Genomic DNA, 25,507 nt, shown 5'->3' with positions numbered 1-25,507 from the left:
TTACAGACTGTTTGTATTTTCTAGTTTTAAATAAAGGATATCATATAGTATATGCTCTTTTTCGGTCTGACTTCTTTCGGTCAGCATAACAACTTTCAAACTGATCCATGCACTTATATGTATCAATAATTTGTTCCTTATTACTGAGCAGTATTCCACTGTTATGCATACACTACAATTTGCTTATTTATTTGACTATTGGTGGACACTGGGGTTATTACCATATCTTGCTATTATGATAAATAAAGCTGTTAAATATTCATGTATATGAGTTTTTGTGGACATACGCTTTGATTTCTTTTGGTTAAATACCTAGGAATGGGATGGTTAGGTCAATAGGAATATGTTTAACTTTTTCAAAAACGGGAAATTTTTTTTTTCTAAAATAGCTACGTTTAGAACTTTGAGAGTTCTGAGAGTACCAGTGCCTCCATGTCCCTGACAGTATCTTGTACAGTAAAGTCTTTTAAATTTGAGCAATTCAGGTGGGTGTGTGCTGGTATCTTACATGGTTTTAATTTGCATTTCCTTGATGACTAAGATGTTGAACAACTTTTTATGTACACATCAGCTATTCTTGTATCTTCTGTGAAATGTCTGTTCAAATCTTTTCTCTCTTTAAAAAAGACGGTCTGTCTTATCACTGAGCTAGCGTTCTTTACATATACTTGATAGAAGTCTTGACTGATAGGTATTTTACAAAAAAGTCTGGCTACACTGTGGCATGCCTTTTTATCTTCACATGTATTTTTTAAACAGCAAAAGATTTAACTTTAAAGAAGTCTAAATTATAACTTTTTTCCTTTGACTTTTTTTTTTTTTGCATTCTATTCAGGAAATTTTTGCCTAATTCATTTTTCTCCTATGTTTTCTTCTAAAAGTTCCCATGTTTCAGTTTTCACTTTTAGGTATATGATCTACTTTTAGTAAAATTTTATATTTGTTGTGAGGTAAGGACTGCAGTTCTTTTCTGGAGGGGTTGGGGGAAATAGACCTTTAATTATTTGAGCACCATTTGTTGTAAAGATTATCCTTGCCTGACTTCCTGTGCTGCTTTTGTCAAAAATCAATTGGCAATATATGTGTGGGTCTAGCTATAGATTTATTTATGTTCTCTTTCATTTAACTATATGTTTACTTTTAAGCCAATACTAGAATGTCTTGGTTAATGAGTCTTGAAACTGGGTAGTGTAAATACTCAAACTTTATTCTTTTACAAAATTCTTTTGGCTATTCTAGGTCCATCATATTTCTGTATACATTTTAGAATTAGCCTTATCAATTATTACAGAAAATACACCAAAATTTTGATTAGGATAGCACTGAATCTATGGATCAGTTTGACTCCATGGCTATAACATTTCTCTCCATTTATTTGTCTCAGCAATGTTTTATTGTTTTCAGCACACAGGTATTGCATTGAACATCTTCGTCCAAATTTATCCCTGAGTTTTGGTTTATTATTTTTTTTTTTTGGATGCTTTTGTATATGGTATTCTAGAATTTTCTACTTCTGATTGTTAATTGTTACTATTGAGAAATACATCTGAATTTATAAATTGATATTGTATCCTTTACCTTGCTAAATTTACTTTTTAGTTATAGTAGTCTTTGTAGAAATTCCTTATAATTTTCTACATAAATGACTGTCATCCGTGAAAAAAAGATAGTACTGTATATCTTCAAATAACATGTATAAAAAGCTTAAAACAGTATTCAGTTTCCCCATGCTCAGCCCTTGTGTGACTACTGTCATTTGTTTTATTTCTACCCCTATCCAAAACCCAGAATATACTGTTATTTACACTTTAAATGATAAATTATCTTTTAAAGAGATTTTTAAAAATAAGACATGTATTTTATATATATTCTATTTGCCACTTCCTGTGCTGATCATTCCTTTGTGTAGATCCAAATTTCCAAATACTGTCATTTTTCTCCTGCCTGAAGGATTTCCTTGTAACATTTTTTGCAAAGCATGTCTGATAATGATGAGTTCTCTCAGGTTTTGCATGTCTGGAAATGTCCATTATTTTGACTTTTTTTTTTTTCCCCTGGAAATAAAAATTTGTTTTGGCAGGTTTTTTTCTTTTTCCTGGACTATGTCTCAGAGGGTAAAAGCATCTGCCTGCAATGCGGGAAACCTGGGTTCCATCCCTGGGTCGGGAAGATTCCCTGGAGGAGGAAATGGCAACCCACTCCAGTACTCTTGCCTGGAAAATTCCATGGATGGAGGAACCTTGTGCATCCATGAGGTCACAAAGAGTTGGACACGACTGAGTGACTTTTCTTACTTTCTTTCAGTAGTTATATATTACCCCAACTATCTTCTAACTTGAATTGCTTTTGTTAAGAAGCCTGGGTACAGTTTTCTTCATCATTCTTGTGGTTCATCCAGCTGCTCATACCTGTAGATTTACACATGTTTTTCTGTTTCCCTCATCTTCTTTCCTCTCCTTTGGGAACTTCAGTTACACTTATGTTAGGCTAATTGAAGTTGCCCACTGATCCTCTGTTCACTTTTTTTCCCTTTATGTTTTAATCTGGAGAGTTTCTATTGCTAAGTATTTAGGTTCACTAATACTTTCTTCTGCAGTATCTAACATGGGATTAATCCTATCCAGTGTATTTTTCATCAGATTTTGTATATTTCCTCTTTATAAACTGAACCTGAATTTACTTTTTGTATTCCATGCTCATAATTTCTTCCACCTTCTTGAATATCTGGAGTATATTTATATAATAGTTAAACTACCACATTTGTCTGTTAATTTCATCATCTGAACCATTTCTGCATCCGTATTTAAGGACTGAGTTTCCTCCTTATTGGTAGTCAGAACTTCCTGCTTCTTTCCACGCCTGATCAATTTTTGATTGCCTGTCAGACATCGTGAATTTTGTGTTGGATGCTGAATTTTTTGGCATTCTTTTTAATATAATATTTTTGGGCTCCGTGTGGGATACAATTATGTGAAATTATTCTGATTCTTTTGAGATTTGCTTTTAAACTTCGTTGGGAAAGCCTACAACAGCCTTTAGTCAAGGGTTAATTTAGTCCCACTATTGGGACAATACTTTTCTGTGGACTCAACTCGATGTCCCATATGTTAGGATGTCTTTTCTCTCTGGCTGGTGGAAATCCAAACCACTCTTGATCCTGAGTGAACCCCAAGGATTGTTCTGTCTAATCCTTTGTTCTCAGTAACTTCCTCATATGTGTACTCTGATTGTGAAGTCAAAGTCTGACTCTTTGTGACCCCACAGACTGTAGCCCAACAGGCTCCTCTGTCCGTGGAATTCTCCAGGCCAGAATACTGCAGTGGGTAGCCGTTCCCTTCTCCAGGGGATCTTCCCAACCCAGGGATCGAACCGGGGTCTCCTGCATTGCAGGCAGATTTTTTACTGTCTGAGCCACCAGGGAAGCCCTATACTCTGATTAGTACTCAGTTAAAGACTCAAGAGAAGGCAATGGCACCCCACTCCGGTACTCTTGCCTGGAAAATCCCATGGATGGAGGAGCCTGGTAGGCTGCAGTCCATGGGGTCGCTAAGAGTCAAGACACGACTGAGCAACTTCACTTTTACTTTTCACTTTCATGCATTGGAGAAGGAAATGGCAACCCACTCCCGTGTTCTTGCCTGGAGAATCCCAGGGACGGGGGAGCCTGGTTGGCTGCCATCTATGGGGTGGCACAGAGTCGGACACGATTGAAGTGACAGCAGCAGCAGCAAAGACTCAAGAGAAACTTTCTACAGATTGCTGAAACTCTTTATGAGTAGCTTTCTCCTCTCTGATACTCTGTACACAAATTCTAGCTACCTCGTACCTTGAAAGTCCAAACTGCCTCCTCAGCACAGGGAGATTCTGGAGTGTTTGGGTTCTCTCTCCCTGAACTGCACTTGGAAATACTCTCCCATTAATAAAGCTTGGACCACTGTAGTGTCCACATTCCTTGCTTCTGTTCTCTCAGGGGTCCTGTGCAATTTTATGTCCGAAAACTGTTGTTTTATACATTTTATTCAGTTTTTTAGTTATGTAAGACAAGAAGCTATAAATACTCCATGCTACTCCATTATGGCTAAAAGTTTTATTGCTGCTTTTCAAACATACTCAGGGCCACAGTGTGCAACCACATGGGTTGCAGTGTACAATTCCAGAATACGATGTGAATGCACTCTTCTATTCCTAATCTGGATTTGAGTAAAATGGAAGCCCTAATCACACTATTTATATATTGAGCCTGTGGTCAATAAACCTCTCTTTTGGGTAGAAATAATAATGCAAAAGCAGATAATTCTGAATTTATAAATGTCATGATCTCATTGCTTGGCATTTGAATAAATCTTCTCACCAAATCAATATCAGAAATAATTACTTGGCTCCCACAATAGACCCATAACATAACTGAAGTGTAATGCCTTCAAGAATCAACTAAAAACACTTATGTACCATTTATAACATAGTTGCTTGGGAAGATACAGTTGGAATTCTAACCAGAGACTCCAGAAACATATTTCCTTCATTTGTTAGTTTAAGATGCATACATAATCATGTGGAAGAGGGTGAAAGAATGAGGGTCAAGATTATAAAAATTTAGATTTGGGATGAGACAGATACTAACTTATAAACTGTATATTAACATAGGGACAGAATTCTTTTTGGGTTTCCCTGATGGCTTACCAGTAAAGAATCTGTCTGCTAATGCAGGAGACATGGATTTAGTCCCTGGGTTGGGAAGATCCCTGGAGAAGGAAATGGCAACCCATTCCAGTATTCTTGCCTGGGAAATCCTATGGACAAAGGACTCTGGTGGGCTACAGTCTATTGGATTCCAAAGAGTTGGACATGACTTAGTGACTAAACAGAGGCAGCAGCAGCAGACCTCTTTTTACCCAACTAAAGGTACATTAGGGCTTCCCAACTGGCTCAGTGGTAAAGAATCCACCTGCCAAGGCAGGAGATGCGGGTTCAATCTGTGGGTCAGGAAGACCCTTTGGAGGAGGAAATGGCAACCCACTCCAGAATTCTTGCCACGATAATCCCCTGGGCAGAAGAGCCTGTGGACTATATAGTCCATGAGGTCGTAAAGAGTTAGACATGACTGAGCACACATGCACGCAAAGATATATTACAGAAAGACCTCTTTAGTTAAAATATGATGATTGCAAAATGAAATGTACTTACTCATCCAACTCTTCTTCTTCAGCTTTAGAGCTATCAGCATAGAGATACTTGCTCATGTCCACTGGTCTTATATTTTTTCTTTTTGTAGACTGGGGTGGAGAATCCTTTACAGTTACAAAGGTTTCTGGCTCATCAAATGGGTTCAAATACTGTGGAGTCTGTACCTCTTTAAAGGGATTATAGCTATTACTATAAAAGGATTCTTCTGGTTTTTTAGGTGAAATTGTTTCAGTGATTTGTTCTAGAAAACAATAGCAAAAGATGAATTAAATTAATACTACCTGATACTTGCTTATATATTTAGTCTTCAAAAATACTCGAATTAATACTCTATGAGGTTGAAAGAGTGCAAATCAATAATGTGTTTTAGAGGGGCTAAGTTCAAAAGATGTGATATCTAAGATTTTTGTCTACTTCTCTAGGTGCTCTCTGAAATAGCATCTTTGAATTGTTAATGCTCTTAGCATCTCTTCTAAATTGACATTATGGTATGCTGATTTTGGAAATTTTAACCTTCTTAGAGGTACAATATCTATTGTTGCTTATTTTATTTCACTATACTAAGTTGTCCCACCCCAAACTGATATATAAAAATTTCTGCTTTTAAAAAAAACATAAAATGAACTTAATTTTGGAATGGTCTCTGGTAGTTACACAAGCAGAGATCACTTAGGAATCTGAAAATTCATTCTGGAATATATCAAAAATACACCATATGTCACTGAATTTGTTTTTGTGAAGTCGTCAAAGACCAGGTTTCTGTATACTATAAGACCTTAAATCTTTACAGCTTTTAATGGGCCTTTTCAACATAATTCATATTCAGTCAATACTTTATATAATAACATAAAGGAATAACAAGACTTAAAAGTTGAAAGAGCTACATTAAAATCATACTGAGCAGATAGATGTGTTCCACTAAATTCTAAATTTTACTACAAATTTCAATTTGAAAACAAAGGTACTCTTAAAAATAAAATTCTGACTTCACAGCACAAAAAGCACTATGATAGTATTATGTCCTCCAAAAATACTTATGGAGTACTTAGTACCAGCATTTTGCTTTTATGTTTATTAATATTTTAAAACAAAAGCAGGGAGAGCTTCACAGCAGTTCAGTGGTTAGTACTCTGTGCTTTCACTGTCATGGGCCTGGGTCCAATCCCTGGTTAGGGAACTAAGATCCCATAAGCTGCATAGCGTGGCCCCCCACCAAAAAAAAAAAAACACACCCCAAACTGGAATGTATAATAAAACTGTTTAAAATTTAGATTTTAATGATATAAACACTTCCCTAAATTGGAAAAAAGTTTCAGAGAGCTGATAATCACAGAACAGTTCAAAAGTAATTTTAATTATGCCATGCAACTCTAACAAAATATTTCTAGGAGAAGAAGGCAGAAAATTGGTTATTAAAATCTTCAAGAAAAATAATTGTTTCATAAGTGACATTTCAAACAATATAATCCAATTAACATAAAAATCTCTTCATTGACATATATATATGATTTTCATATTTTAGAGTCAAACTACTTATACTTTATACATTAGTCCAGAAAAATTATTTTGTCTTTATATTGAAAAGATAACTAAAACAAACAACTCTAAATTGAAATTCTATACACCATGGTGAAGCAATCATAAAGTATTGAACAGAATTCATAAAATCATAATAAATCAACAGTGAAATGAATTTAAAAACAGCCTAAGGTAGAGAAGAGACTCAGTAACTGTATCTTTAGTAACACCAGGATAATACTCAAACACCACTATAACCTTTATACTAATCTAAATGAAGCATTTTCTTTTCTCTGAGCGTAGAAGAGACTGAAGAGTTTTTTTGCCCACTCAATTTTTTATTAACAAAATAGACAAAAGCTGTTTAATGGAAATACCATTTTTATTTTTACTTTCAGGTAAAGGATTACAAAAATTGATCCAAGCAAGTTCGTAAGTTATAAAACCAAAAGCAAGAAAGTACTCAAACTATAGAGCAAGATTTAAAGATGATAGAATAGCAACAAAGGAGAGTTTAAGATGAGATTATTTCATTTAAAGGATAACATACATTTTAAAATGACTTTCTAAACAGGTCACTGAAGCACAGACTGTCATGAATCTAAAAGGAGAAATAAAACTATAAAAGCAAAACAAAAAAAAACAAGTATCTAAACAACCACAACACATTTTTTTCTTTCCTAACTACCTGTGTTACTTGAGAATGCATGTTTTTAATCATAAAAATTAATAATAAATTATTTCAAGAAAAATGAGTATTCTTCTCATAGAAAATACTTATTCTAAAGTCTTCAAGAAGTGTTTATTTAAAGAAAATATTGGCTGTCAAGTTTATTCTTAGCTCTATAGGCATAATTAAAGATTCTGAATCAGGCTCTCTTAACCTTTCCAAAATAGAGATACAATATATACATTATGTAGTACTCTTTTCTATACCTTGGAAACAGACACACATATGTTTTTTAAAAATTACTTATTTAATTTTAAAATGAAAAGCTCAAATACTCCTATCTCAAAATATTTTGGTAATTTTTTTTAACTCAGTGTATTCAGACATATATACTATGTTATTAAGGAGCTTTGTGGTCAAAAGAAGACACTTGATTAGTAATCTTAGCTCCAACTCCACCTCCATTTACCTGAAGTTCTTGTTCAAATCACTTAATTCCTCTGGGCCTCAGCTCCCTAATCTGTGAAAAGAGGCTGCTGAACCAGATTACTTCTAAGATGTATTATAATCATTAAGATTTCAAATACTTTAATATAAAATTAGTCACAAAAAAAATACAATCTCAGTAATCTAAACTTACTAATTTAGAATTTGGTAAGAAGGGAGAAAGTAAAGGAAGGAGAAGAAGAAGAAGTAGATTATGAAATGATATTGCTCTAATACAGTGAATCCTTAAATTGAAACCGTATTTTCACCATGATCGGCAGTAGCAAAATTCTTTAAAGCTCATGAGGATGTCATAAAAGCAGTCTAAAAGATGCAAACAGGGGTTACCCATTCTTGCATTTACTTTGAGCAAACAGATTTTAATTAAACAAAGGTCTTATTTCTTTAAAGCTCTTTTCTAAGCTTTAATAGTTTGAAACTACTTGATAAGAAAAATGACTAAGGAAAAAAAAACCTTGGTTTTATTTCTTCTACATATGTTGTATATATGACAGGAGTAGCTCTTAATCTTTTCTTCTGTTCTGTGACATTCACATGCATAATTTAACTTCTGTTACTGAGAATAATTCCCAGCTAGAGACAGGGAATTAGGGGTGGAGAGGCTCATCAGACTGAGGTGTGAGGGTGGAGAAGCCATATAAAGAGAGGCCACCTCCATCATCCTAATATGGGTATTTCCCACAACCTGATCTTGCTTGGTAAGGCCAAAATAATGAGACTTTACTGTATGCCAGCTAAGTAAAATACTGTTATATCTAATATTAGAGCTTTCCTATTTGACCAAACTAATACAGAGTTAAAAAAAAATAAGCCCCAAGTAAATGTCTATGTAGGCTTTCTTTTTTCTTTAAAAATAGTTCAATAGAAGCTATCCAGAATTGCTAATCAACTGCAAGTGGTATTGAATAAATAATAGTCATTATAAACAAAATTTATAAGTCTTTAAAACAAAACAAAAAAATCTCTTTCTGTCCTTACAAATCATGAGAACTTGACTAAATAAAGACTTCAAAAGTAAAGAAAAAATGTGCTACCTTCTGAATCAGGATCTCCAAACGGGTTTAATTCTGCTACATCAGGATCACCAAACGGATTTAAATTCACAGTGGCCAAGTCCTTTTCTGCTTCATCCAAAAAGTTAAGTTTGTTGATAAGCTCTGAAAATAAACACATGTGTCAGTTCACTGTGGTTACATAGAGTTAAGCATAATTATCATTCATTCATGAAACATTTCAAACTGTAAAAATTTACACTAATAATACCTGCAAATAATAAGACATAGCATTTTACCAATGAAAGAATGCCATTCAAGTATTTTGTAGCATACCAACATATTCGAATAAAATAAAACAGACACATGCATATGAATTTGAAAATAACAGAAAATAGAGAAACTCATCTCAATCTTACTTGATTCAATAAAAAAGTACTAACATATATTGAGAAAAAACGTCTTTCACTCCTAAATTAATGAATAATTCAAACTGATGTAATATAAGCAAATATTTCTAAAACAATGTTGTTACAATATATAAGCTAACTAAAGAAATATGTCATATGACCAATTATTATCTTATAAGATATTTTAAAATCACTGCCTATCATCCTGATACGGGTTTTGCTAAAGATGGTAAGTTCTGTTATGCTGTTGCCTGTTGGTGCACTACAAATTACCAAAGAAAATTTATTAAAGGAAATGCACAAAGACAAAACTGACAGCTAAGTACAGACAGAAAGTCAAGAGGTAGCAGGTCACAGTAAATACAGGCAATCAGAAGCAGAAAGAAAGGAAGAAAGCTCTTAGACCTTCAGAGGAACTGGCTGATTTAGCTGAAGGCATATTTGCTTGCTTTATGCAGTCATCTTGATCTTCATCTAAGCTGCTCAGAGCATTCAATTGGTTTACAATTTCTGTAAACAGAAGCCAGTCAAGACAAATGTAAGGAAAGGTCACTTAATTAAAGAGTCATAGAAGCATGCTGTTACTCAAAAAGACAAAGAGAGGGGATATTTGGTTAATCAAAAGAATACAGTCCGAGGATGTTATTTTGATAAACTATAACAGATGTATTTAACTGAAAGTGATGCTGTACTCATATTTAAAATAGAGAACATTTTTGTTAAAATTTATATTAGTACTTTTAACTAGGTTAACAAATACAAAACAAAGATAATAACCCATTGGCTTTCATATTCTACATTTGTAAAATAGGGCTTTAAATGAATGCATTAAAAATAGAAAAGAAAAATTTTCATCAGATACCATAGAAAATATGTGCTATTTGTTTTATAGTATTCTAAATTTAAATTAAAGGATTTAAGAATATATCTACATGAATCATAAACATAATAAGCACTTGTTAATATTCTAGAATGTTAAAAATCAGCACAAAATAACAAAAGCAGGCAATAGCTATTTTCTACTCCTGCTTTCTAGGGAATTTGTGCTTTTAAGGGAACTCCTGAGTATTTGCTTCAGGATATCTTATTTAGCCAGTAAGAGACAGAATAAAAAAGACAGGAACAGACAGCAAAATATTAAAATAAAAATTCATTCTGTGCATAAATAGAATTTTAAAAAATGAGTCATACACGTTTTGGACAACTCCAAATATGTGAAATTATGATTCACTGGGTGAAAATTAGCTTGGAATAAAATATTAAGAACCTACTAGAGTATTCTAGTTAATCCTTGCTATTTCCAAAGTTAAAACTTGGCAATAACTTAGGCATTAGGACAAACCAAACAGATCCAGATCATTCAGTGGAAAATAAAATGGTTAGAAATAGAAAACAGTCGCAAATTCAGCATTAAAATGCTGTTCTTTAACACGCAAATCTAGAGTCTAAATTTTATTTGAACCACATAATATAAATACATGGTTGTAATAAGGTTGTCTTCATCCAATCATTTGTTGTTGAACAAATAAATACTTATTTATCACTCTGAGCCAAGTACCATGTTTGGAACATAAGAATGAAAAAAATATCAGGCATAGTTTTGCCCTCATGGAATTTACCATTGATAAAGAAAGAAATTAACACTGAAAAAGACCATAAACGACTACTAGAAAAACCGACAAACTTATTCTTTTCCCTTGTCTGAATGAGAAATATGTTTTGTATGAATAAAACTGCCTGAGATAGTCAATCATAGAAAATAAAAAAGAGTAAACAGAATTAATACTAACTGGACTCTTAGTCTGTGAATAATATGAGCTAACTAATCAGTTTTTATAAAGTATCTTCTTCCATTTTATCCTTCCAATAGTTAAAATCTCATTCTGACTCAAATTAACCTAGCAAATTCCTTAATAGGAAGAATTCATTCTTAAATTAGATTTTTTACCCCAAACTACTAGTTACTGTAACTTTGCAATTTTCAAGGAAGTGTAATAGGAGAATCTATGCTATGTGACTACAAGTGCATGACTGACTTTTTTTCATTCATTACTAGTTTTGCATTTTTAAAAGTTTGCAGATATTTATTTTTAACTTAAAAAAACATGAAAAAAACAAATATTAATAACATTAGTTAACAGCAGTTAACCTCTATTAAGAAGTAGAAAGGGCTCTGCATATGTTATTAGTTGATTCTCAAGAATATCCTGAGGTTATTAATAGTCACATTTTATCATGTATATTAGTATCATTTATTTGCACTGTATTCCCAGATGTGCAATTACTGGTTAAAATATTTTAAAATAATGCTCAAAGATTTGTACTTTCTTTACACATTTTATTTAATATTCTTAGATATATTTTCAATGACAGTAGAAATAATTTATTCAAACACCTTATAAAAGGGGCAATATACGGAATACTAAAGAAACATTAAATTTGGTCCTTACCTTCAAAACATTATTATTGTTCCATTATACACTTTTATGTACAATATGGACATTCATTTAAATACTATCAAAGTGACTATCACATGACTAAATTATTTACATTATAATTTTTCTGAATGTTCAGAATATTTCCTTCTCCTCATCATGCTTTTGGTGATATCTAAAACCACTGATTAAAAAAATCTAAAACCACTGATAAAAAATAAATAAAGTAAAACCACTAAGGACCACTCCCTCATTAACTAACCCAAAGTAACTACTTATTTCCATTCTCATCTCTGATGATAAATTGTCCTTCCTATCCTAGCTTTCCTTATTTATCCATATCTTAAATAAATCCTTACTTAACACCTAGATCCTCTGCTTCTAGAATTCATTCACAAAGTGATCCAGATCATAAAAAGAAGCAATCTCCAAAGACATACCATTTATCTACATAATAAACATTTCTCAAGTACCTATTATACTTTGGAGAGGCAGATAGATAAGTAAGGCAATATATGATAAATATATGTTATAATTGAGACATGCATCGTAGGCTAAGTGAAACTGGAAGAGAGGCGTATAACTCAGGCTGAGGTTGGCAAGGCTTCCTGGAGTTATTGAGTGAAAATAAGACAAATAGATATCAATGTTATTATTAAAAGAGAAAGGGGAGGGCCTTCCACAACGATGCAATGGAAGCAAATGAGAATATGATATACCTGAGGAACAGCAAGTTGCTTGGGGGTTAAGATGCCAGGGATGGGGAATGGAATGAGATGAGGTTGGCCAATGTGGTGTCATGAAGGTTACAGTGACCAAAATGAAGAATGTGAAGTTTACTCTGAAAGCTCTGAGAAGCCATTGTAAGATCAAACGCATATTTTAGAAACATCCATTCCAGGAGCAACATGGTAGCAACAACTGAATAAAACAGGATAGGAAGATAAAAGATGAGCAGTTCAGCATCACCATTTCATGAAGGGAGGGACTTAGTAAATATTTGCTAATTAAAGAATAAATTAAGACGAAAGTTTTGAAGGTTTTAATTTGACATGGGGAGTGGGGAAAGGAATCTTGGATACCTGCCAAGTTTCTGTCTTGGGTGACTGTGTGGACATTAGTTCTGGAACTATAGAGGGGGCTATTCAGTTTGGCCATACCAAGCTACAGTTGCCTGTGAAACTTATGAAAATAAGTCAATTGGTATTTGCATATGCCGATGCAGAGCCTAAAATACAAATTTTGTTATATATTTCTCCTTTAAAAAAAAAAGTACTTTTCTGTTACTTCCAAATTTCTTGCAGTCAATATGTTTTACATGTATAATCAGAAAAACAGAAGTTAAAACTTTAAAAGGAGGTTCACAACACAAATTCCCAGAATTTTTTTATGTGGGACACTTTCCTAGTAATATACCACCCTGATCAAAAAAATTCCCTGGCCCAATATATTTATATATTTTATTATTTATTAAAGATTTATTTCACCAAAAGTCTATACGTTGGAAAATGTTATTTAATAATGATATGTAATAGCACAAATATAATTTCTACCTACCCTAGCACTACTGAAATTGAGCAATAAACCTATAGTGCAGTATTAAGTCATTGGTAACAGTGTGTCCATCTAGACTTGTTTCATATTGGTGAGAATAAGAAGGCAAACTAAATTAGGGGCAAGCAATCGAAGCACAGGGTCAAGTAATTTGAGACTCTTCTTTATTGTTAGGAAGGCAAAAGAAGATAGAAATTGACCATGAGAGATTATCACACTGGACCAAAACAGGGGGATGGAAGTACTGTCACAAAGAATAGGTGGGTTTTTCTTTTTAAGAAAGACTGTAGTGGAGTTAAAAGGGCCAGTGTGGGGGTGGGGTGGGGGCTACCTAGAGCTACAACATACCTACAAATCTTGTAGCATCCTCATTCTTCCCTCCAAAGTATAGGATTCAGTACAGGCATATCTCATTTTAAGATGGTAACACTGCAACCTCTTGACATAGATCAAGTTTCCAAGGACGTCACTTTTCTCATAGGCTTTAAGCCCATAAATATTTGATTTATGGATATAACTAATATGTTTAATAATGTGATTTTCAATCCCATTAGCAGATCATATTGCAAATGAATGAATTTATAAACTGAATTAAAGTCCTAATACTAGCCATAATTTTTATAAAGGCAGAAAGACATACACCTTATTTTTAAATTTTGGCAATTGTGTTTTTAATCTAGTGTTTATCTTATATCTATCCATATATCTACATGTGTATGTATTATGTATCTATGTACAATACATTTCATTTATCTCTAGAAACGTTAGTTTTAGCTACCAACCTAAAATTTCGTGGCTTAAAACAAATTATCATCTTTCACAGTTCTGTGGATTGACTGGACTCAGCCAAGTGGTTCATTGCAGTTAGAGAGTGGCTTGGGATTAAATCACCAAAACACTGAACTGGGCTGGATGTCTAAAACTGTTTCTTCAAACGCATGTTTGGTGTTTCAGCTGAGAGGCTGGAACAACTGAAGACTGTTCAGGCATCTCTCTCTCCTCCCCACCCCCCACTGTAAACAGCTGTCAATATGGGTATTTTGGGGTTTCCTTTCAACACAGCAATCCCGGGTAGCGGGACATTTTATATGGCATCTGGTATCTCCCACAAAATGCACTACAAGGGGCTCAGGTAGAAGCTACAACTTAGCTTTGGAAGTTACAGAATGTCACTTCCTCACTGCGTTCTATTGATTAAAAGTGATTTATGGAACCAGCCCAGAAGACAGGGAGGGGGCTACAAAAGGGCATGAATACTGGGAGGTCCGTTTCACTCACTGGAGGACAATCTTTGAAGACTAGCTACCACACAGTAGATCAATAAATCAGAAAGTTGAAATCATTCATTTTCTTACTAATCTAATGAATTTATTATAATTCTCACATTACCTTCCAGCATTTTACTCATGCACATATATGAAAGGTATAAATCTTAAAATGTACAGTTCAATGAATTTTGACAAATGTATATACATCCATGTGACACAAGAGGCAGAGTACTACACCACCACCAAATTCCCACTAATTCTGTCATGCCTCTTTTCAGACAATCTCCAAATACACTAGCTGACACTATGCTAATATTTTTAACACCAGATTAGTTTTGCCTCTTCCAGAACATCATGTAAATGGAATCATACAGTACATAAATTCAGTTCAGTCACTAGTTGTGTCTGATTCTTTGCAACCACATGGACTGCAGCACACCAGGCCTCCCTGTACATCACCAACTCCCGGAGTTGACTCAAACTCATTTCCATTGAGTTGGTGATGCCATACAACCATCTCATCCTCTGTCATTCCCTTCTCCTCCTGACTTCAATCTTTCCCAGCATTAGGGTCTTTTCAAATGAGTTAGTTCTTCACATCAGGCGGCCAGAGTATTGGGAGTTTCAGCTTCAACATTAGTCCTTCCAATGAACACCCAGAACTGATTTCCTTTAGGATGGACTGGCTGGATCTCCTTGCAGTTCAAGGGACTCTCAAGAGTCTTCTCCAACACCACAGGTCAAAAGCATCAATTCTTCAGTGCTCAGCTTTCTTTATAGTTCAACTCTCACATCCATACATGACCACTGGAAAAACCATAGTCTTGACTAGACGGACTTTTGTTGGCAAAGTAATGTCTCTGCTTTTCAATATGCTGTCTAGGTTGGTCATAACTTTCCTTCCAAGGAGCAAGCGTCTTTTAATTTCATGGCTGCAGTCACCATCTGCACTGATTTTGGAGCCCCCAAAAATAAAGTCAGCCACTGTTTCCCCATCTATTTGCCATGAAGTGATGAGACCGGATGCCATGATCTTAGTTTTCTGAATGTTGAGCTTTAAGCCAACTTTTTCACACTCCTCTTTCACTTTCATCAAGAGGCTCTTTAGTTCTTCTTCGCTTTCTACCATAAGGGTGGTGTCATCTGCATATCTGAGGTTACTGATATTTCTCCCAGCAATCTTGATTCTAGCTTGTACTTCATCCAGCCCAGTGTTTCTCATGATGTACTCTGTATATAAGTTAAATAAGCAGGGTGACAATATACAGCCTTGACATACTCCTTTCCCTATTTGGAACCAGTCTGTTGTTCCATGTCCAGTTCTAACATTGCTTCCTGACCTGCATACAGATTTCTCAGGAGGCAGGTGAGGTGGTCTGGTATTCCCATCTCTTCAGAATGTTCCACAATTTGTGGTGATCCACACAGTCAAAGACTTTGACATAGTCAAAAAGTAGAAACAGATGTTTTTCTGAATCTCTTTTGCTTTTTTGATAATCCAGGGAATGTTGTTAATTTGATCTCTGGTTCCTCTGTCTTTTCTAAAACCAGCTTGAACATCTAAAACCAGCAAGTTCACAGTTCATGGACTGTTGAAGCCTGGCTTGGAGATTTTTGAGCATTACTTTACTAGCGTGTGAGATGAGTGCAATTGTGCGGTAGTCTGAGCATTCTTTGGCATTGCCTTTCTTTGGGATTGGAATGAAAACTGACCTTTTCCAGTCCTGTGGCCACTGCTGAGTTTTCCAAACTTGCTGGTTATTGAGTACAGCACTTTCACAGCACCATCTTTTAGGATTTGAAATAGCTCAACTGGAATTCCATCACCTCCACTAGCTTTGTTCGTGTGATGCTTCCTAAGGCCAACTTGACATCACATTCCAGGATGTCTGGCTCTAGGTGAGTGATCACACCATCATGATTATCTGGGTGTGAAGATCTTTTTTGTATAGTTCTTCTGTGTATTCTTGCCACCTCTTCTTAATATCTTCTGCTTCTGTTAGGTCCATACCATTTCTGTCCTTTATCGAGCCCATCTTTCCATGAAATGTTGCCTTGGTATCTCTAATTTTCTTGAAGAGATCTCTAGTCTTTCCCATTCTATTGTTTTCCTCTATTTCTTTGCACTGATCACTGAGGAAGGTTTTCTTATCTCTCCTTGCAATTCTTTGGAACTGTGCATTCAAATGGGTGTATCTTTCCTTTTCTCCTTTGCTTTTCACTTCTCTTCTATTCACAGCTATTTGTAAGGCCTCCTCAGACAGCTATTTTGCTTTTTTGCATTTCTTTCTCTTGGGCATGGTCTTGATCCCTCCCTCCTGTACCAACCTCCATCCACAGTTCATCAGGCAATCTATCAGATCTAATCCCTTGAATCTATTTCTCACTTCCACTGTATAATCCTAAGGGATTTGACTTAGGTCACACCTGAATGGTATAGTGGTTTTCCCCACTTTCTTCAATTTAAGTCTGAATTTGGCAACAAGGTTTCACGATCTGAGCCACAGTCAGCTCTGAGTCTTGTTTTTGCTGACTGTATAGAGCTTCTCCATCTTTGGCTGCAAAGAATATAATCAATCTGATTTTGGTATTGACCATCTGGTGACGTCCATGTGTAGAGTCTTCTCTTGTGTTGTTGGAAAAGGGCGTTTGCTATGACCAGGTCGCCATTAACCCCACCATAGAGCAGTCAGGAAATAGACTCTTGGCGGGCACAAACAGAACCTTGTGCACACCAGGACCCAGGAGAAAGGAGTAGTGACCCCACAAAAGACTGACCCAGATTTGCCCAGAAGTGTCCAGAAATCTGCAGCGGAGACATGGGTCAGTGGTGGCCTGCTGCTGGGCTGGGGGTACTGAGTGCAGCAGTGCATGCATGGGACCTTTTGAAGGAGGTCACCATTATCTTCATTAACTCCACATAATTTGGTCCCCGGTAAATAGCCAGGAGGGAACACAGCTCCACCCATCAACAGAAAATTGGATATAAGATGTACTGAGCATGGCCCCACCCATCAGAACAAAACCCAGTTTCCCCCTCAGTCAGTCTCTCCCATTAGGAAGTTTCCGTAAGACTCTTATCCTTCTCCATCAGAGGGCAGAGAGATTGAAAACGATCACAGAAAACTAACCAATCTGATCACATGGACCACAGCGTTGTCTAATTCAATGAAACTGTGAGCCATGCCGTGTAGTGCCACCCAAGATGGACAGGTCATGGTGGAGAGTTCTGAAAAAATGTGGTCTACTGGAGAAAGGAATGGCAAACCACTTCAGTATTCTTGCCTTGAGTACCCCTGAACAGTATGAAAAGGCAAAAAGATAGGACACTGAAAGATGAACTCCGAAGGTTGGTAGGTGCCCAATATGCTACTGGAGATCAGTGGAGAAATAACTCCAGAAAGAATAAACAGATGGAGCCAAAGCAAAAACAACACCCGGTTGTGGATGTGACTGGTGACAGAAGCAAAGTCCAATGCTGTAAAGAGCAATATTGCATAGGAACCTGGAATGTTAGATCCATGAATTGCGGCAAATTGGAAGTGGTCAAACAGGAGATGGCAAGAGTGAACATCGACATTTAGGAATCAGCAAACTAAAATGGACTGGAATGGGTGAAATTGACTCAGATGACCATTTTATCTACTACTGTGGGCAAGAATCCCTTAGAAGAAATGGAGTAGCCATCATAGTCAACAAAAGAGTCCGAAATGCAGTACTTGGATGCAATCTCAAAAACGACAGAATGATCTGTTTGTTTCCAAGGCAAATCATTCAATATCACGGTAATCCAAGCTATGCCGCGACCAGTAACACTGAAGAAGCTGAAGTTGAACGGTTGGTTCTGTGAAGACCTGCAAGACCTTCTAGAACTAACACCCAAAAAAGATGTCCTTTTCATTATAGGGGACTGGAATACAAAAGTAGGAAGTCAAGAGACACCTGGATTAACAGGCAAATTTGGCCTTAGAGTACAGAATATAGCACATACACTTATGTAAATCCTTTTTCACTCAGCATGATAGTTTTGAGATCTAGCCATGTTGCTGAACACATCAGTAGTTCATTTTTATTGCTGAATAGTATTGCATTCACAAATATAATATGCTTCAGCCATATTGTTGTTGATGTACATATACCTGAGCTGTTTCCAGTTTGGGGCTCTTATGAATAAAATATTATGAACATTTTTATGCTAGTCTTTTCTGGATACATGTTTTCTTAAGGATAAAGATTCCACTCCACAAGGAGCGGAATGCTTGGTCAGAGGGTACATTTTTATAATATTTATTAACGTTATTAATGTTTATTTTTATAAACATATGCCCTAGGTATATCTCTAGTGTTTATAAGAAACTTCCCAAGTGACCTTACTATTATACTCTTCATGAACAATGGATGAGAGTTCCAGTAGGTCCACATCCTTACCAACACTGAGAATTTATTGCCAGTTTTTAAAATTTTAACCACTTGGGGAATGTGGAGCTATATTTCATGATGATTTTAATTTGCTTTTCCCTGATGACAAGTGACTCTAACAAGATTTTCTAATGCTTACTGGCTAACGATGTATCTTTCTTCATGAACCACAGGTTCAAATCCTTGCCCATTACCACACACAAAAAAAGGGGGGGTTGTCTTTTTATTATTGAGTTAGAGGACATTAAAATAACCTATTCCAGATACAAGTCAGATATATGCATTTTGAGTATTTTCTTCTAGTCTGTAAATTGCCCATACATTTTCTTATTGGCCTATTTCAATAGTATGCATCTTAAAGTTTGACAAAGTCAATTCATCAAATTTTTCTTTCATGGTTGTTACTTTCTGTGTCTTGTGTAATATAAGAACCTTCTGTCCACTCTTAGGCCACAAATATAGTCTCTTTTTTTCCAGAGGCTTTATAGTTTTAGCTTCTACATTTAGGTCCATGATTTACCTTGAATTAATGTTTGTATATATGTGGGAATTGAGACTCATTCCATACAGATATCTAGGTGTTTCAGCATAATTTGTTGAAAACCTTTTCTTTACTGAACTGTCCTGTACCTTTGCTAAAATTAATTCACCAAAGACGTTTCTATTTCAGGACTTCATGTTTTGTTCCACTCATCTTTCCTATGCCAACACCATACTATCTTAATTACCACAGCTTTATAGTAAATCTTGATGTCAGACAGTATTAACAATTCTGTTCCTTTTCAATATTGTTTGGGCTATTCAGTTCCTTTATAAATCCAACTGTATTTCAGAATCAGCTATCAATGTCTACTCTTTAAAAAGCTTGCTAAGGGACTTCCTGATGGTCTAGCAGTTAAAAATCCGCCTTCCAATGCAGGGAACTTGGGTTCATTCTCCGATTAGGGAACCAGGATCCCACATGCCGCAGGGCAAATAAGCCAGCACACCACAACTATGTGAGCATGCCGCAATTAGTGACCCTGCATGCTTGAGAGCCTGTATGCCAGAACTAGAGTCCGCACTCCAGAACTACTAAAGCCCATGCTCTAGAGCCTGTGCTCTGCAACAAGAGAAGCCCATGCACCACAATGAAGAACCCAGCACAGTCAGAAAAAAAAGCCTGCTAGGATTATGAATGGCACTGAGTTGAACATAGATCTATTTGGGGAGAAGATAACATCTTTACAATATTGAGTTCTCTAATCTATGAACATAGAATCTCTATTTAATAAGATCTTCTTTAATTACCTTCAATAATGTAGTATAGCTTTCAGGGTAGAGGTTTTTCTACATCTTTTGCTAAATTCATTTTGAAGAAGTCTATGTTACTTTCAGCCTCCTTTGTAAATGAAATTGTTTCATTAACCTTATCTTCCAAATGTTTACTGTTCATATACAAAAATATAAATTTTCTATATTGATTTTGTATCATGTGCCCTTGCTAAGGTCTTCAATACAATATTGAATAAAAGTGGAGACAGTAAACATCCTGGCCTTGATCCCAATCTCTGGAGGAAAAGTGTTCAGTGTTTCATCATTATATATGATGTTAGCTCACCACAGATGCCATTTATCAAAATGAAGAAATTCCTTTATATTAAAACTGCTGAGAAATTGGTATTGAATTTTTTCAAATGTTCCTTTTTGCATCTATTGAGGTAATTACATGATTTTTCTCCTTTATTCTGTTACTATGGTTAAAGCAACCTTGCATTTCTAGGATAAATCCTTAAAGAATGCATATGGGTACTTAGAATATTAATTGTCTCTTGTCTCTTTCCTAAATAAATACTGGAGATCGTCCAACTTCTCCTTCAGAGTTCTTACTTCCCTTGTGGTTCTGTCAGATGGACTCTCAGTATCCACAGAATTCTCCCAGAGTCTTGCTTGGGGTGCTAGATAATGTTCAGTTGTCTTTAGTACCAACCAAGCAGCATTATGGTTTAAGAGTCACATAGAAAGCAGGCTGAATTTGTAGTTTCTATCTTCGGCCACTTCTACTATTCTTTCAGTTGATACATTTGAGTTCTAAACACTGAGAAGAAATGTTCTTGCTATCTTCAGTCTCTCATCCTAGTGTCTCAAACTCCTTTAAGAGTTAGCTTGATACCTTGCAAACTTTTTAGCTCAAGACACTAGAAATGCCCCACCTCTCTGCTTCTATTTTCCAACCTTACAACCTAAATAACAGATGCGATATTCCAGAAATTATCATCCTTCACACAGATTTCCAAAATAGGTGGTCATTTTAATTTATTGTTACTTTATAGAGTCCACAGCAATTCTATGATTTTGTTAATTTGTCTCCTAAGTACCAGAGTGTAAACCCCAGAAGCAAAAAACCAGAAGTAAAAAAAACGGACAAATTAATAGATGTATTTTCCGACCAGAGCCCCAGGTTAATTCTGAGAAACCTTTTAATCTAAGAAAAGAGACCTATTTATCCCTATCGATAACCCTAGCAAGTAGGACATTTAATCTCAGAGGGCTGAGTCATACCATAATCAACTCTAGATCCTCAAATATGAACTGCTATCTTCTCTACTACCATCTGTGCTGTAAGATTATGTTCCCTGAAGGTAGCCAATATGTCACTTTCTCTTCCTCCTCCTGAATTAACTTTACCAACTATAGAAAAAGGATTAACAAACACCAGGCAATATTGCTCATGGTAAAAATAAATCCTGATATATAAACTGTTCTGGATATGTGTATGTGTGTGTGTTACTCACTCAGTCATGCCGGACTCTTCGCAACCCCATGGACTGTAACCTACCAGGCTCCTCTATCCATGGGATTTCCCAGGCAAGAATACTGGAATGGGTTGCCATTCCCTTCTCCAGGGATTTTCCCCAGCCAGGAATCAAATCCAAGTCTCCTGCATTGTAGGCAGATTCTTTACCAGCTGAATCACCAGGGAAGCCTTTGATTCACCCTGCATCTGGATGGGAGGACTCTAAATGAACTACATACCTAATGGAAGGCCACGGTTTGACCTTCGCTGATTGTGGATATGCATGTAATTGAGCATGTCCCTCACAGGGACCCTGGAAACTATACTTATCAAACTGTTACAAAAGCTATTAGTTCTTGGGCATCATAAATATTGTAAGCCAAGATAATCCCTGTTTCTAACTATATGGATCTAATCTCCTTGTACCCAAGTTGTCATTTGGGGGTAGAGATCAAAGAATAGCAACTGGGCTGCCATTGAAAACTCCAGTGAAAGAGGAATGCTCTGCTGAATGCTGTTTCTTGTCCAATATCCTTCTAAATGAGTTTAATGCCAAGCTTGCGCTATTTGGGTCCTGTGAGTCTGAATGTCTGGTTAAACCTAACTAGAATCACTGCCAATCTCTGCAACAATTATAAGTATACCAGGGAACTTTCAGGTTTCTCATGATGTTTGATTTCCCCAATAATGCTTTTTTGTACACTGCTTCCAGAGAAGGCAATGGCACCCCACTCCAGTACTCTCGCCTGGAAAATCCCATGGACGGAGGAGCCTAGTAGGCTGCAGTCCATGGGATCGCTAGGAGTCGGACACGACTGAGCGACTTCACTTTTCACTATCCTGCATTGGAGAAGGAGATGGCAGCCCACTCCAGTGTTCTTGCCTGGAGAATCCCAGGGACGGGGGAGCCTGGTGGGCTGCCGTCGCACAGAGTCAGACACGACTGGAATGACTTAGCAGCAGTAGCAGTACACTGCTTCATTTAAATCAAATCTTCTTAGCTACATTCAGTAAGACTTTGTCACTTAATGTGACAATGTCACTTTATGTGACAATGTCACTTTTTTCTCCCATTTCTGTTGGTGTATATTCAGAAATTCAACATGAATCCCAAAGATGATCAAATGAACAAATCCTCATTCAAGTACTGTGAGGTTGCCACATAGAGAGAGGTACTAATTGTTTTGAAACCATATATAATTTTGAGTACCTGCTACAGTAAACTTCATATTAAAAGGCTTTGTCTGTTCAGTTCCAATGTCTATCACTCCCACTACATTTCAGTGATTTTTCCAACTACCCATTCATGCATACTGCACCTCTGCAGAAAACATCTATATGGGTAACTTCAATAAAAGGTTCCTACCTAACAGCCAGTCCCTGTATCCACTTAGCAGTGAATTTTATCTCAGATACAGAAGAGGCTTTTGATCAGTTGGTATCATTTAGTTGCTAAGTCATGTCCAACTCTTTTGCAACCCCATGGACTGTAGCCCGTCAGACTCCTCTGTCCAAGGGATTTTCCAGGCAAGAATACTGGAGTGGGTTGCCATTTCCTTCTCTAGAGGATCTTCTTGACTCAAGGATTGAACCTGCATCTCCTGCACTGCAGGCAAATTCTTTACCGCTGAGCCACCAGGGAAGCCCTTGATCAGTCTAAATTAAATATATACCATGAATTTAATTTTACTTCAAGCAAAGTCTGTAATTTCAGAAGATATACTTTATCAATTACTAATGATTTACAGCTATACTCCATAAGAACATAGGCTAAATGAAGATCCCCTAGGTATCAATCTAAGATATACTCAAAATAATTCTAACAGTCTGTTTAAGAAGTTTGCAGCTTATATATATATTCATATAAATATGAAGAAATAATATGCCCATATAATTTTACTGGAAATAATATATAATTTTATTGGTATAATGTGACTGTATTTTATGCATTCATATTATAACATAAAGATATATTTAATATAGAGAAATTTTTAAATAATTCCTTCCTTTATAAAAATTGCATCAACAATTTTTAAAGCTACAAGGAAGAGTGAATGTAAGCTCTATTATTGCCACTTTATCTGGTAAATAAAAATACCCACCATCCTTTATTTGTACCATATTTACACAATACATTCACTTTGGTTACTCTTAAGTTATTATTCACACATTACTAAGGTTAAATTTTAATATTTTTTATTATCTTAAAAATATTTTACTCAAACATTTTTAGAGTGGCAGTGCTGGTGCTAAAAACAAACAAACAAACAAACAAAAACTTCTGAGAGTTCATTTCGGAATGAAATTTACATGTGCTAAAAAAATGTAACTAAGGAAGTCAAAATAAGCTGTGTTTTTAATTTAACTGCCATAACATGCTGTGCTATTAATTTAAGTAATTGTCCTCTGCAAATATAATAGAAAATACTGAGTTAAACATGCAAGGAAATACATTTAATGCTCTGCTGCTGCTGCTGCTAAGTCGCTTCAGTCGTGTCCGCCTCTGTGCGACCCCACAGACGGCAGCCCACCAGGCTCCCCCATCCCTGGGATTCTCCAGGCAAGAACACAGGAGTGGGTTGCCATTTCCTTCTCCGATGCATGAAAGTGAAAAGTGAAAGAAGTCGCTCAGTCATGTCCGACTCTTAGCGGCCCCATGGACTGCAGCCTACCAGGCTCCTCCACCCATGGGATTTTCCAGGCAAGAGTACTGGAGTGGGGTGCCATTGCCTTCTCCGATTTAATGCTCTAATGACAGTTAAAAAAAATACTGAGGAGAAATATGTTAATGTCAAAGCATAAGTATGTTACAATGATTGTGGCATTACTGACCTAAAACAAACGAAATATCCACTGTCAGTACTTACCTATGCTCCCTCAACACACAGTTTATATTCATTACTTTTGTGTCATGAATTATTTACTCTTGAATTATTTAAGGTCTGAATTATGTGTCTCCTCCAGATCGCATTTCGTCCATCAAATGGGACCATCACATCTCATATTAATATAAGACAGTATAAAGGTCAAAATGAATGGAACAAGACAATAGGTCAGAGTGACCAATGTGGGCTACAATAGGAGAGGGAAGCCCACTCATTCATTTGTGGCCTTTCATTTAAAATATTTTAAACCCTTAGTGTGTTCCAGACAATGTGTTAGAAGCTAGAGAGGAAAAAATGATCAAAATATAGTCTCTACCTTGAAGGAATTGCACAAAATATGGAAAATAAATACATAAATAATAACACAAACCAGTAGCATTCCAAAGAAATTTTGGATCATCAAAAGTAACTTCTATTAGAGTCAGAGAATTTTAGGCTATCGCCAGAAGTTACTTCTGCAGTAGGGATCTTAGAAATTAAAGTATATATGTTTGTTTAAGCAATAAAGGTTGTTATGGTATGAATGTTTGTGTCTCTCAAAATTTATATAATGAAATCCTAATTTACAATGTGATAGTATTAGGAGGTGGGGCATTTGGGAGGTGACTAGGTTATGAGGCTGGATGAGATTAATACTCTTATAAAAGAGGCCCAAAAGAGCTCCCTTGCCCCCATCCACCATGTAAAGAATACAATGAAAAGTCTGTGACCCAGAAGATGGTCCTTACCCAACCATGTTGACACACTGATCTCAGATTTCCAGTCTCCAAAACTGTGAGAAACAAATTTCTGTTCTTTATAAACTACCCAATCTTTGATATTTTGTTATAGCAGCTCAAATGGACTCAGATAAGAGTTCAGCTATAAAATCTAATTACTACTGAATCCT

At 35.9% G+C, this 25,507-nt stretch overlaps 1 protein-coding gene across 9 annotated transcripts in view; it reads right to left on the bottom strand.

Annotated features, from left to right (window-relative positions):
• EHBP1 (EH domain binding protein 1) overlaps positions 1 to 25,507 on the bottom strand; it is a 386,656-nt gene that overhangs the window by 179,663 nt on the left and 181,486 nt on the right. For 5 of the 9 annotated variants that reach the window (XM_061432759.1, XM_061432760.1, XM_061432757.1 and 2 more), the window contains exons 8-10: positions 9,687 to 9,791; positions 8,914 to 9,036; positions 5,185 to 5,425 (exon numbers count right to left, since the gene is read on the bottom strand). In XM_061432759.1, the coding sequence (XP_061288743.1) occupies positions 5,185 to 5,425; positions 8,914 to 9,036; positions 9,687 to 9,791 (469 nt within the window). The remainder of the gene's footprint in view (positions 1 to 5,184; positions 5,426 to 8,913; positions 9,037 to 9,686; positions 9,792 to 25,507) is intronic. The other 4 variants (XM_061432765.1, XM_061432762.1, XM_061432764.1 and 1 more) reach the window with 1 other exon arrangement.

This window comes from Bos javanicus, chromosome 11, assembly GCF_032452875.1.
Source record: "Bos javanicus breed banteng chromosome 11, ARS-OSU_banteng_1.0, whole genome shotgun sequence".
NCBI classification, from domain to species: domain Eukaryota; kingdom Metazoa; phylum Chordata; class Mammalia; order Artiodactyla; family Bovidae; genus Bos; species Bos javanicus.
Note: the sequence above shows the minus strand (reverse complement) of the source record. Positions and strands in the feature narration are given on the sequence as shown.